The sequence below is a fragment of the Lethenteron reissneri genome, chromosome 33, assembly GCF_015708825.2.
Source record: "Lethenteron reissneri isolate LAM-NWPU_2019-01 chromosome 33, ASM1570882v1, whole genome shotgun sequence".
Classification (NCBI taxonomy): domain Eukaryota; kingdom Metazoa; phylum Chordata; class Hyperoartia; order Petromyzontiformes; family Petromyzontidae; genus Lethenteron; species Lethenteron reissneri.
The window spans coordinates 7,703,525-7,717,801 of record NC_083811.1 but is presented as its reverse complement, the minus strand read 5'-3'; the positions used below and the strand labels follow the sequence as shown (position 1 = coordinate 7,717,801).

At 40.9% G+C, this 14,277-nt stretch overlaps 1 protein-coding gene across 1 annotated transcript; it reads right to left on the bottom strand.

The window, feature by feature from the left end:
* Window positions 1-2,581: 2,581 nt before the first annotated feature.
* Window positions 2,582-14,027, bottom strand: LOC133350285 (uncharacterized transmembrane protein DDB_G0289901-like). Its single transcript, XM_061564468.1, has 3 exons — window positions 11,917-14,027; window positions 9,659-9,769; window positions 2,582-3,881 (listed from the first exon to the last, which is right to left on the bottom strand). Exons 1-2 carry the CDS (start codon window positions 13,100-13,102, stop codon window positions 9,696-9,698), a joined length of 1,260 nt encoding a protein of 419 aa, XP_061420452.1. The 5' UTR covers window positions 13,103-14,027; the 3' UTR covers window positions 2,582-3,881; window positions 9,659-9,695.
* Between the last annotated feature and the right edge of the window lie 250 nt (window positions 14,028-14,277).

The window sequence follows — 14,277 nt, the reverse complement described above, 5'->3', positions numbered from 1 at the left end:
CCATATTTCCAACTATATTTTTGTTACAAAAAGTTACAACTATGTGCATGCAATACTGTTTTTACTATTCATAAAACAGTTAAGACTTTCATGTAACTATTTTTGTGTGCAAAAATACATGAGATCATTTTGGTATTTTGGTTGAAAATGTCCCAAAATTATGACATTATCCATATACTAACAGTATTCACTAAATACAGGACAGTATTGTAAAAACATATATTTAACTTTGAGGATTTTTTTTTCCTATTTGCTTTACATTTGTTAGAAAGGTACTATCGAAGGATATGTAAATATATTTAAGAAAAATAATTGATGAAAGTGGTCATATTTTCCCCAAAAATTACATTCTGACCTGTTTGCCCCCACAATGTACTTTTTGGCTATTTCTTAATTATTATTTTGAATGAGTAATGTTACTTTACTCTGTAATCAATATACACCAAAACACCTCGAAGCCAGACTCGGGTAAGCCAGAATTTAGGGTAAGCCAGAAAGGCTACCGAAATTAACATTTATTAACCAAACTCCGACCTGTACACTTTACGTGCTAATTAATCTGTGCACATTATAATATTGGGTAAAGCTTTACGCTAATCCTGTGTAGGAAATGCGAAGCGTGCTTGTACTCACCAGGAGATAAATATGCCATACCCGGCCATTATAATACTACTTACAATTGCCCATTTGTGTAGTATAGTAATTCCAAAGTTATATACTTATGTTTTCTATGGAATTCAGTTACCCATGCCCCCCTGGATGCATTGGTCGTCCATGTGCGCTGCGCTGTTATAGCTCCATATTCTGTTCTTGTTACATTTATTTTCCAAATAAACAAAGTAATTTCTCCATGGTGGTGAGAAACACTCTTCAGCTTCCTATCTCTACTTTATGGTGATGACAACTCTGATTAAACTGTTAAATAGATGTGGCGATTTTAAGCGTTATTAAATTGTAGGTGTTAACTACGTGTAATATTTATTTGTAGTGTCTCATCAACAGTCAGGCTTGCTTGAACCAATGCTGAACTGTCAGATGTTATGGACAAGGACCCTCTCTTTCAGGCATGGGTGAGTCCTGGTTCGATGCAAAACTTTCTAATACATCGTTATGGAGAATATTTTAAAAAAATAAAGGGGGCAATATTGGAGAGGTTTTAATGAATCACTTATTGAAAAAAGGATTTGCCCAGAAAGTTGTTTTCAAATTACCTCCCATAAAATGTAATTTCATGAATAAAACAATGTTCTCCTTAGCAGTCTATTTCACCCCCAAAAATAACACGGTACGTTTTCCGCTCAAATTAACCAAGCTTTATAGCCATGTTAAACAGCCTTGTGGAAATGATATGCTCAGCTAGCCTATTACTATACGTTGGTCACATACACATTTAGGTCATTACTGTCATGGCAAGTGTTTGCATAAACTATTAATGCAGTGGTCACACTACACTGCTTCAACATGCGACAAATTCAGAGTAATGCACACTGCCTTTTGTATCTTTGCATACAGTATTTGTTCACCTTTGTACCGTTTCACACTTCATAAGTGGTGTATTTTTCACAAATTTGCATTTTGAAATCTAAATACACCACCATCTTATTATAACACGTATTGCATTTTTCCGTATCCACGATTGTTAATTGACATAAACATTCATGTTAAAAACAACCTCGTGTGTATTTATAGTGTGTCCGCCTTGCAATTTACCTACATTTCATAGTACATATGAAATGTGCTGTTCTCTGTATTGAACATCACATTTTCCAGAAAATATTGAGAATTAAAATATTGACTTTTCTGAAATAGGGTTGACAAAGAGCAGAGTCCATTTAAATTATTACCACTGTGTGTGTGCCTTTCTTTGAGAAAATGAAGCCAGGCATTTTCAGTAGGTGTGGAAAGAATGGTGACAGCTGTCCAGCAGGAAGGTTTAACGTCCATTCTAATGGGATTAGAGGATCAGGACACCTGTGGTAGAGATCACATGGACAGGCAACAGCAGGATTTGATGATTCGCCAACTTCCACGCAACGAGTGTAAAACAACGACGTTGCACGCTTCTCTAAGAAGAAACGTACAGCAGTAATCAGGTGCTGTACAAAATATGTATTTATGCATAATAAACAGCCCTCGTAAATCCACTGCTGGATGCAAGCATTCCCACACTATGCCAGTAATGCTGGTCAATGTGGGTTGGTAAAAGCGGGCAGCGGTGGGGGGAGCGGGGGTCCCTGTTAAAACATCTCACCACTGATGACCAATTGCCTAGAATCAAAATCGGGTTGTTGGGTTTTTGGCACAGGATGCTCGTCACTGCATCGCCACCGTCATGAATGTACTCCGATGGACATTATTTTGTAAGTCGAAATTGTACAGGATTATAATAAAATAATTTATTTTAACATTTCTTGTAGGATGGTGTTCGTGATACAGGGGAAAGTTAGTGCTTTTTTACCAACAATAAATAACACACAAAACACTGATTTTAGGCAATGTGCAACTCCAAACTAATAACTGAAAGGTGAAAAGATCGGCTCATTATGACGATGGGGGGAAAAAAAACAAGAAACCCTATATGTTACATGCGTAACAGTGCCGTTTATTCAAATAAATAATTTTTCCAAAGCAGTCATGTACAAGAAATTTGTTTTCAACTACAAAAATAAAAACCTTCAATGACAAAAAACACACACACGAGCTCGCTCAAACTCAGGAAAACACACACAAAAAAAACAATTCTCCCAAGCTTGGCTCAGCATTCAACAAAGCAAAGCTCTACCAAACACTACCTGCACGCAAAGGATTAAAAAAAAATGAAAGGCAAATAAGAAATAATATCTTGTTGCCACTTTGGCTTTCAACAACCTTTTTGTAAATCAGGACTACGCTGAAAAAGCGCCTTATAATTTATAAATAAATTAGTCATGAATAGCCACTTTCTAAACAACATATTTATATACATGGATAAAGGGTATTCCAGCTGCTTAGATTTTAAATAAAGCATGATCTTTGTCATCGATATTTGTAATAAAAAGGAAATAAAAACATTAAACAAAAAAACATCTGCTCATACTATTATAAACCGTCAAAATACAAACAAAAATAGTGCACCTTGGTTTAAAGGGTTATTCTTCCAAAACATTACAACAAAGTATTAAGTGAATGTATAAAAGCAAGTGAAAAAATTAGTTTACAGTTATCACCTTTAAGGAGACATGCCTTAATGTTTACTGCTAATTTTAACAACCTGGATTTTGAGAAAATTTAAAATTATCCTCCAGAATGTTTTAATGAAGACAGAGTAATGAAAGTGTGCAAGGGATCAAAACATTATACAGGCCTTCATCAGAAACTGTACAAATTACAGCATTAACTCAGCTGTATTTATATAATTTTATATATCTATTTTAGACTTCTGGATGTTACCATGAAAATAATATTTAATAAAAAAAATTATATTGATAAAAAAGAAATCACTTTTAAATTATTTTATTCCATGGCTTAGAGCTGTACTTTAAATGAATAAACATCATATAGCTTAAGCATTGTCTTCAAGCTGTCTTTGCTACATCTTAAGATGACACTAAACTTCGAAAGAACACAAACAAATCCCACAAAGCATACCCCAAAATAAAATTGCACAGTCTTGCCATGTTTTTTGTTTTAAATTAGTAATGTAAGTCGATGGACCAGCCTTTTAATTGGCCGAGGACGCTAGGCAACCCATATATCTGTGCCTTCCCCATGTAAGGTTTCCATCTGTCCAGTGCTAAAAATTGTCTTTCATTTGTCTTGTATTGTCGCCCTGAGTGTGCTGGCGCTCGTAATCGTCATCCAAGTCCTGAGCGCTCCTCTCTTCGGCAGTGGAAGCCTGGGACCTGAAATCACAAAATGTGCAGATAAGTAAAAAAAATTAATGGCATATATTTTTTAGCAAAGGTGTTTACATACACAATTTATTGCATATATCATTAAAACCACAACTATTCATTGGCAATTGTCAATTTCCCAAAAACATCCAAAGCCATAGGGAAAAACATATCGCGTTCTTTATATCTAAAAAAAATGCTTTAGCAAGAACAAAACTATTGCTGCATACTGCAATGGACAAGATGTGAAACGTGGTATAAGTAATATCAATATTTTCTGAAGGCTTTCTTTACCGAATAATTACTCTCCCAATTGCTTGCAACTTTTTACACCTTGAAATTTAGGAAAATACTTCAGTAAACGTGGAGGTGTGGTGCTATCCAAATGCACCACAGCTCATACCCAAACACAACGCCAATTTGTAGCAGTGACCTTTCTGGGTTTAAGTTAAGAGCCGACCCGCTGTAACCCACTTGGTTAAAAAACTCAAAGGCTGCAAAGACCGAGCCTAGCCCAAGTGCACAGGGTACTTATACATCTTGAAGCACTTGTCGAACTAAGGAAATGAGCCACTCACTTCTGCATGGAAACAAACTCCAAATGTTTTCTTTTCAGATTGCCTCCATCGCCACTAAATCGCAGGATTTGTGCAACCAAAAAAAAGTTTTGTATGCAGGAATTGCATCTACTATGCAAATAAGCTCAGCAAGTACAACGACGGAAGTCTGTGTTCAGAGATGCTTTTTGATACATATTATACTTTATATGCACACACACACACACATGAATGACAAAAGCCATTTGTAGCTCATCATATTAGCTTGTCAGCTTTTCGTGTGTCCTCATTTTGCATATCACTACTCTGCAATCGTACTGTTGGTAAGCAATACAAAAGTGTTGAGTCAAATTTCTAACTTGATTACCACTTGTGTAATACAGTCAACCACACCAAGACTCATCATTACACCACCAAACTACTGATATTCAGTACTAACTGAAATGTGACATTAATGTCCCAAGAGAAGGGCATGGTATTTGACGATTAACTATTCATTTGAAAAATATCTAAATGATTCAAATCTCGAGCCACCAATGTTTCTATTCCCAAGTGGTTTGATCACATTTTTTAGAGTACAATACTTGTACAGCTAAAGTCACTATCTCATAACATGTTAAGTTCTGTACGTCAGGCAAATAACTCTGACGAATATATTTGTATATCAGGCAATAACGATGAACACTCTACGATTCCCCAAAATAGTAATACACTAAAAAAAAGACTACACCCCCAGCAATAACACTGGCTGTGCACATTAAACAGACACTTCTCCAGTGGAAGCCTATGGAATAAAAAGCCTTTCAAATACAACCTATTTTTGTAATCAGTCCTATTTAGTCCTATTGAGTGTTTTACTTAATAGGTGAACCTACGCAAAACTAAAACATTAGCTTAAAGTCAATGGCAAAGACAACCTTCGAGTGATTGTGTGCAAATTGAAAACAATTTACAATTAGGGCAAGGACTCAATATGTATACACATCACTCACCCGTACAAATTGGACAAAAGCTAAAAACCTATGGCAATAGAAAGCTGTGTGCCAGTTTTGTAGCAATGGCTTCGGCTCAAATAACTACAAGCCACTGCCGATATTCTTTCAGCCAATAAAAAGTTCCAAATCGATGTCCGATTGCCATATTGTTGCCAAAAGGTGTGGTGGGGCATCCACTATACAACGTACTTGATGCACTTCAATGGGCACAACGCGGTGGTGCTAAATGGAATAGATTACGATCTGTAAAACATCAAACTATATATATAGGAAGAGTGCACCACATAATTGGAAAGCAATACTCGAGCCATGGTTATGCTTGGCTCTGCATTAAAAGTATACAAACTGATTTTGCGGATTTTATATTCGTATGCTATGATCATTTAGTCATGCGTAAGCATGTGTGTGCATGCGCTTCGATGGCAAAAACACTGCACGACATTTATGCACGAATGCACACAGTACACATACACATGGCATACAGTGGCCAACTAATAAACACCCATGTGTGGACATAAACATATAACACCACATATAAACAGACATGCATTATTTACACACAAATGTTTTCCAGGTGCAGAAATGAAAGTTGCCTTTTCAGCTAGTAAGCACAATGCTGCATTCCATAAGCTTTCCATTTAAGTTATTAGCCGGATATGGTGTATTATGGGCTTTTAAGCTGCAGTCTGCCAATAAAATGTAAACTTGCTCAAGAGGCCATATAGGTTGCATGGTATTCCTGTAGTGAGTACTGTGCCAGTAACGTAGAGCTTATGATGATCACAGTCATTGTCATTAAATTTAACTCATCTTTGTGCATCTATATAATTATCAATCACGTAGATATGTGCATTGGGACGGTTTCCATTATATTACTAAATTGCATTATGAATAAATTGGCGCATGCCACGATGGGGCATTTGTAGAGTCTGCTTACTGTGCAGGACACACAAAGCCACGTGCATGGCTAAGCTAAATATCATCAAAGCTTGTCTAGACACAAGCCTTGGACACTGAAAACCCACATCTTTCAGGACGAAAAGAGTTTGGTAAATGCATGAACCCAAAGAAAAAAAGACTCATGTGTGAAAGCTTGCTTCTCACAGGCTATCATCTATCTCCACAGAACATGACATACTAAGCACGACAGTATATTTTTTATCCCCATTAAGAAGGCTCTGCAACTGATTTCATTACATAAAATGTGCTGTAGCGTTTACATTGTACATTTACAATTGTAGATGTAAACGTTTAAATAGCACCGGTAACGTTTGGTTATATTTACACTTTAAAAGTTGAATTAAGCAAGCAAACAAATACATATTATCACTTGTGCTGCTTGACAGAGCAAGCCTGTGATGAAACCCCAAAGCTATTTTTTTAAACCCAATTTTATATACCACACTCTGGCCAAATCCAAGTTACTGATACTCATCCCAATAAACTGTAAATCAACCACCTTGCTCCAACACCACAACCCACAACGCTCATCTCTGCTACTCTCTTTACCCCTTCCTCAATACCCCCCCCCCCATTCAATCCTGTTCAACCGCTCCCAGCAAACACACAACACACTTCCCTCTGCTTTGCATCTTAATCCATCATCATTTGTCAATCAAGACGTGTCAGTGCCGAGTGAATTAAGAGATAACCCCCCCACCAACAACTTTCGAGACCGTGTGCACTGGCAACAAATGCTTGGCAGGCACAAACTGTGATTTAAAGTTGATGACCGCGTGCCCTTTCTCTCTTAGCCGTTCGAACAAAAAACAAACAGCTGATATATGCAGTACGACAAAGAGGAGTGCTGACGTATACCACGACTTAAATGCATACAATATCCAAGGGTTAGAAGTCAAATTATTGTCATTCAAATGGGTATTCCAATTTTAATACGGTGAATTACTTATTAACTTTGATTACATTATTAACTTGCTGGTGTTCAGTTAAAAAATGTGCCTTCTGCTGAGAATGACGTCGTCAGATGACACGCACTGATCGCTTACAATAAATAGTGATGCTTCTTAGCGTTTTGGGTCTGTACTCAATAACCGTGATAAAAAAATAGTTTATCGTACAAGTGTTTTTTTTCACGGAAGAGACTCAATTCTATGTCCACTATTAGTCAACATTACTGATTAAGTAAATGGCCCAAAACTCACTTTCACCCACACGCTTATCTTGTGGATGTAACGCACTACAAATCAAAACAATTAATAATATACCATTCTCACACAACAATAATTCACTTGCCATGTACATGCGCTCTCAATAGCCATTGTTATAAAAAAAATCAATTATAGACCAAAAAGTGTCAAGGTAAACACTACGTCATCGCGTTTACAACAAATTCAGTAAAAGCGTTGGCACAATGAGCTGCAGCGAAACAGCGTAACTGTATAAACACAGCTCTAAATGACTATACGACACTATTTACTTGAGCTTTCCAAGTGAACTATCTGACAAAAATTACATGGTTTAAATCAAGCACTATGAGCCTCAAATCTAGAGCAATATGGCACATAGTACAAGGAGTTATACTTTCAAAGTGAACTTAGAATTAAGACTTTATATGCACACATTAATATGTGAATAAGACAAATATAACTGATAGCACTTGTGAATCCAATGCTGCATGAAGGTCTCCCTACATACACCACGTTGGTCAATGGGAGTTGTTTGACGATATACTTCACAATAATGGTCAGTTTGGGGTGATAAATCTGGGATGCCCATTCCAGTTCAAATATCGCTCGCCATTAATGTCAGCTATCGCCAGAAATCAAAATCGGGTCCGCTAGGTTCATATTGCAGTGTATTTATTAACCCCACTTGTGCCGCCGTTTTATACATGCAATATATATTTATATTGTAATATAATTGGTCGTATTCTTTGAGCGGTTATTGATAGAGACATTTACATGAAGGTGACAACGTCCCAATAATGACCTGAGCATCAGTCGGATTCACCCTAAAGTCAATCACAAACATAATAGGTACACACAGACCATAATACTTTAAAAACCATTGGTCTCACTCCTCTACAGATACAAAAACTCCCAGACCTTTCTGAGCTCACTTTACTCTCCCATAGATGCCCTTACATCAGCACCCAACAAAACTCAGAAATGATTACTGCAATACCAAAACTGCATCATTGTATGTGTCATGAACATCTATCAAGTACACGCAAGGCGGATGTTTAATAAACTTTTCAAAACACGCAGTTCTCGTATGCTGCCAAAAAGTCCTGCTTTCCAAGTCTACCCCACTCACTCATACAGATGTGACCTAAACAATGTGGAATATGTGCATCTGCCAATTGCGGGACCGAAAAAGTTGGACATTGGCAAGTCCTGTACCATAAGCAATGAAACATGTAAAAACTGCCATGGCAAGAGCATACAATAATCGTGTGAAAGCATTTAAATCTCAATTGCCACTCTATAAATCCTTTTAAATTATGATGTGAAATATACGAATTAAAGTGCAATTTGATCAAACTCTGCATGTAAAATTAGGACAAGGCCATTTTACAAAACTGCTTCTAAGTGATCATTCTTCTGTTTTCGTTTGGACGAAACCAATTTTACGTTAGCTCACGTAAGAATTGTTTGAAACACTATTTACAGTTAAGAGAAGTGAGATGGGACAGGCCACGTCGCAAGAAGGCTTTTGATGGCTGGTGGATTGACAAGTGACAACGAAGTGGCAGCCAAAGGAGGGAACACGCTTGAAATGGACGTCCCTCGCGGACACGAATCAACTAAATGAGCTCATGTGCAGATGCTACATTGTCGTGTGGCTTAACCGAGTTGATGGCTAGGGGGTGGTGGCCTTCATCCAGCAGCTGCTTGATCATGGACACTGCTGATGATAAAGGTTCACTGATGTGCAAGTACAAATCGTCACAAGTTTGGCGAGTCTTCTTGGTTCTTTCGGTAAAGTCACGTAGAATGTAAATAATAAAATAATAAAATAATTCTCACGACGTAGACAGACTGTCTACTCGACAGACCTGCTCTCCACCTGAGGACGGCTGCTTGCATTGTGGCCAAAACGTCGTGAGAATTATTTATTATGTTTTATTTTTATTATTCTATTATTTCCATTCTACGTGACTTTACCGAAAGAACCAAGAAGATGAATCCCTGCAGTCACGAAAGCTTTAAATCGAAATTTAAGTTTGGCGAGCTTCGAAAGGTGATAACACCTCATTCACACGTGCAGTTACCGTGAAAGTTGGGACATCTCACTCTGGAGTCCACTCCTCACTGGTCACCACTCTCCAACCCAGGGGGATGAGGTGGGCTCCCATCCGACTTATTCCTCTTGGGAAAGTATTCTGTAAAGAGCAACGGGTAGGTAGGAGGAGGAGGGGGGGTAAATCAAATGAATGAAGCGAAGCATGAACGTGTGATCTACAACGAAAAAAAAAGGGAGCCTACAGCTCAACATCACGCGAAAGCAAGCGCACACGTGTGCTGATGCTGGTTGCTACTGGGTAACTTCCGTACTACGTGGCAGACTGGCAGAGGTATTTAAACACGGGCCGGTGTGCGCAGACGATGCCATCCAGACGGCATCACACATGCCGTCTGCCCCTTTGAACTTGCGTGCACATTTATTTGTTGACCTCCGCCTTTTTTTATGGCAGCACATCTGCCACTAATGCACGCGTTGAGTGTGTCCCCCCCCCCTACACAATATTACACACACACAAGCACGACATTGCGGAGCCGCTTGCCAAACACAGAAACGACCGTGCGTGTATACACCAAGATGTACTGCACAGTTATCAAACATAACCCGGGAAGGTCACGTTAACAACTATGATTTATTCATAATTATTGCCCGGTGATGCCGGATGCAATTACCAGCGAAACGTCGTACTACTCAAAAATTGTAAATGTTGTGGTTTCACGCTTCAACACACCGGTGGGGTATAGCAGTGAACTATTTTGTCTTTTGTCAACGTGACACTTTTTTGCTGATTGGCCGTGTCGGGTGGTGGAGGGTTACGACACATTTATAAATAACGCGATCTAAACCCAAAAACGTTGATTAGGAATAATATTGGTCGCGAAAGCCTACCGTGTTAAACTATAATTTAACAACTTTTGTTGTTGTTGTTGTTCCGAATACAAAAACCCAACACGCGCCGCTTAAGATTTGGAAGCAAAGATGACTTGGGGCTGTTTGTGAATAGGTGCAAGGCGGCTCGTGTTTATGTTTATAGTTCGGACTATGGGATAGGCTTGTTGAGAGACAGTAGAAAAGGGTTCACGTCCAGGATTATGTTGAGATGGAAATACGGGTTTGTGTTTGGGGATAAGTTAGGGCTCGTGTTTTGGGTTACACTTGAGAATAAAGGGGCTGTTGTTTACGGTAAGGGATAGGTTTTGGGATTATTGTTGGGGATGGATCGTGTTTTGGGTTATAAGTAGGGTTCGTGTTTAGTGTTTGGGATCGTATTTGAACACATTTCAGTGAAGATTAGATAGTGATTGCAGTTATAATGCAGTTAGCGTCATTGGCTCTTCCAGTATTCACGATTATGGCAATGAAGTGTTCGGTTTATGGCTAGCCTTTTTTGTTTATAATTCAATTATAGTTTTATTGTAGACAGAGATGGTGACCAAAGTGAAATAAGCGTTTATTGCTAACCCGTACTTTGGATAGTGGTTATGATTATACAACTACTGCTTAGTGTTGTTAGGTACAGTATAGCTAATGTTCAAGGCTATCCTTCGGGATAGTGTTCGTAATTTAAAGTTAGGAATGATAGTCTGTATATGACGAGGTATAGTTGTTAGTGTTAGGGTCTCGTGTCAATATGCTCAGGGCTAGTTTGAAGGTTTGGATTCGAGTTAAAGTCTGTTTAGTCGTAGACTGTACAGCGAGTGAGTGCTATGGGCTAGTTTATTGGGTTATACAATATTACATTTTAGAGGGTAGGGTGAGAATTACCGGGGGTGATATTTACTAACCAAGATAAGATTAAGGTACACTATACAGTTATGGCTAGCGTTTGCAGTTACGCAAAGGGCCAGTGTTTTAACATTATAAGCTAGCCCCTTAGGGATACATTTTTAATAGTACCACATTTTCTCAAACGAAACCAAACTCTCCCAGAGAGCTACAGAATCCCTGTGTCTGTGTTCACCAGGCAGGTTACCACTCTACACCACTCTCCACCACGTTACATCTCTCTCTCTGCAGAATCAACGTGCTCGCCCACTCGTTCTGCACTGAATCTTTAAGATGCCGGTCACACTTTGGACGCTCCAAATTGCATGTTATACTTTTAAAACAAATACGAACTTCTGCGTTGCAATTGTGTGTGTGTACTGCGTGGTGCAAAGCAACTAACTTCTGTACCACAAACAAGTGAACCCCCAATCAAGACGTTGTGTGTCTCATGTGGTACGGTATAGTGTGTGCTGCACATGTTGTTGTTATTGCTGTTGTTGTTATTGTTGTTGTTGTTACCCATGAGGGCCGAGCCCCGCTTGTGAAGGCTGCACGCCTCGGGCGACTGCCTCGTCCGGTCGTGGCACGCGGAGGCTGAACGGTCCCGGGGAGTCATCTCGACGTCTGCAGATGACGACGACGACGAAGCTTCACCTCCTCCGGGCGAAGCCTCGGCATTGCCATCACCTCCAGAAGATGCTCCACCAGCTCCTGATGCTCCATCTCCTCCAGAAGATGCTCCACCAGCTCCTGATGCTCCATCACCTCCAGAAGATGCTCCACCAGGTCCTGATGCTCCATCACCTCCAGAAGATCCTCCACCAGCTCCTGATGCTCCATCACCTCCAGAAGATGCTCCACCAGGTCCTGATGCTCCATCTTCTCCAGAAGATGCTCCACCAGCTCGTGATGCTCCATCTCCTCCGGCCGATGATGGTCCCCCTCGCCCAGGTTGTCCGTGTTCGTCTTCATCTCGGAGGACGCTCGTCGTGCCAAATGCATCTCCTCTATCGCTGTTGCTGCTGCTGCTGTCAGTGTTCTTACTGCTGTTGTTGTTGTTAGTGCTGTTGTTGGCAGTGATGGTGGTGGTCGTAGTAGCTGTGGCGGTGATCCTCTGGCTGTCATCATCATCACCGCGTGATTGCGGACGGCCACGTGGTGGAGATGATGCAGCCAATGCCGGTGTCAGGAGGCCAGGGATGACGCTCGAAACCAGTCCATGATTTCTGCTGCTGCTGCTGTTGTTGTTGTTGCTGTTGTTGTTGTTACTACTGTTGTTATTGTTGTTGGACAGCGGTCTCGTCCGGTAACACCCGGGCACGTTCGCCCCGTCCATCGCCTCCCATTCGAATCGTCCTCGCAGCGGCCTCTCGGCCTCGAAGTCGAAGTTCCATCGGCGCCTGTGGTCCTCTGCCAGGGCGGCGAGGGTCTCCTTGAGCTCCTTCTCCACCTCGCCGCGCTCGGGGGAGCCGAACAGGCTGCGGCACGCGGCGGCACGGGGAGGGGGCAGCAGCAGCAGCTCGGGCGGCCGGCGAGAGGGACCCCGCACTGCTGCCCCTGCTGCTGCCGCCTCTGCCTCCTCGCCAGGGCTGCCCCCCATACTGCTGCTGCTGCCCCCCATACTGCTGCTGCTGCCCCCCACACTACTGCTGCTGCTGCCCCCACTGCTGCTGCTGCTGGGGGAGACCCGCACCCCGGACATCATTCCTGCTGCACACTGTGTGTGTTGTCTTGGCGAGATGTCTATGTTGTTGCCTGCTTGCTTAGTGTGTGTGTGTAATGTGCTTACTGTGTGTGTATAATGTATATTACTGTGTGTGTATAATGTATATTACTGTGTGTGTATAATGTATATCAGTGCTGTGTGTGTGATGTGTAATGTATATTACTGTGTGTGTGTAATGTATATCTGTACTTACTGTGTGTGTGATGTATATCTGTGATTACTGTGTGTGTAATGTGTATCTGTGCTTACTGTGTGTAATGTATATCTGTGCTGTGTGTGTAATGTGCTTACTGTGTGTGTGTAATGTATATTTGTGCCGGGTAGATGTGTATGTTGATGTGTGTTTGTGTGTGCCTGTTGCAGTATGTTACAGTAGGTACGTACTGCGTGTGTGTGCCTAGTGTTTGTACCCTATTCTTCTTAGCCCTTACTGAATGTTAGTATATTGTGTTGGTGCCTAATGTACGAGTCCACTGTGTACGGCTACTATCTCGTGCCCTTATTGGCGTTGCAATTGCTGAACGAACGTGTAATGCGTACACGACTACACGAGCACTTCCACCGGTAATCAACGTTGCTAAAAAAGATAGAACTCTGCTACAGACAGAGTCCTTCCTCTAACCTTGCTCTTGTTTAAAAATAACAACCCAAGACAATTAAAATATAAGGATTGCTGCTGCTGCACGTATATCAGCGGCGTCGGAGGTGTTGGTTGTAATCGCTGCCATTTGAACGTCTTTTAGTTGTTCCAAACACAACCCGTGCGTGAATGATCTTCCCTGCGAAAGCGAAACTTGATCCTGTGCACCACGTTCAGCAACACCGCCGTCTCCCCGCCTCTGTTGTTACAAATGAAAGTGCCAATGCACTGCCTCCCTTTCTTCTTCTTCTTCCCACCCCCCACCACCACCACCACTACCTCCTCCCTCTACCACCTCCTCCTCCTCCTCCACCACCACCTCCTCCCTCCCTCCCCCTCGGCAATGCTGGGAGAGAACCCGTCTCTCTCGCTCTCTCCCTGGCGGTAGCAGTCATCTACCGAGAAAGTTAATTGTGAGTCCACCTTGTTTCAGTTGTTGTTGTTGTTATGGCTTGACACAATTAAAAAATAAACTGTACACGGTGTGTGTGTCCTCCCCCCCCACCTCATTAAA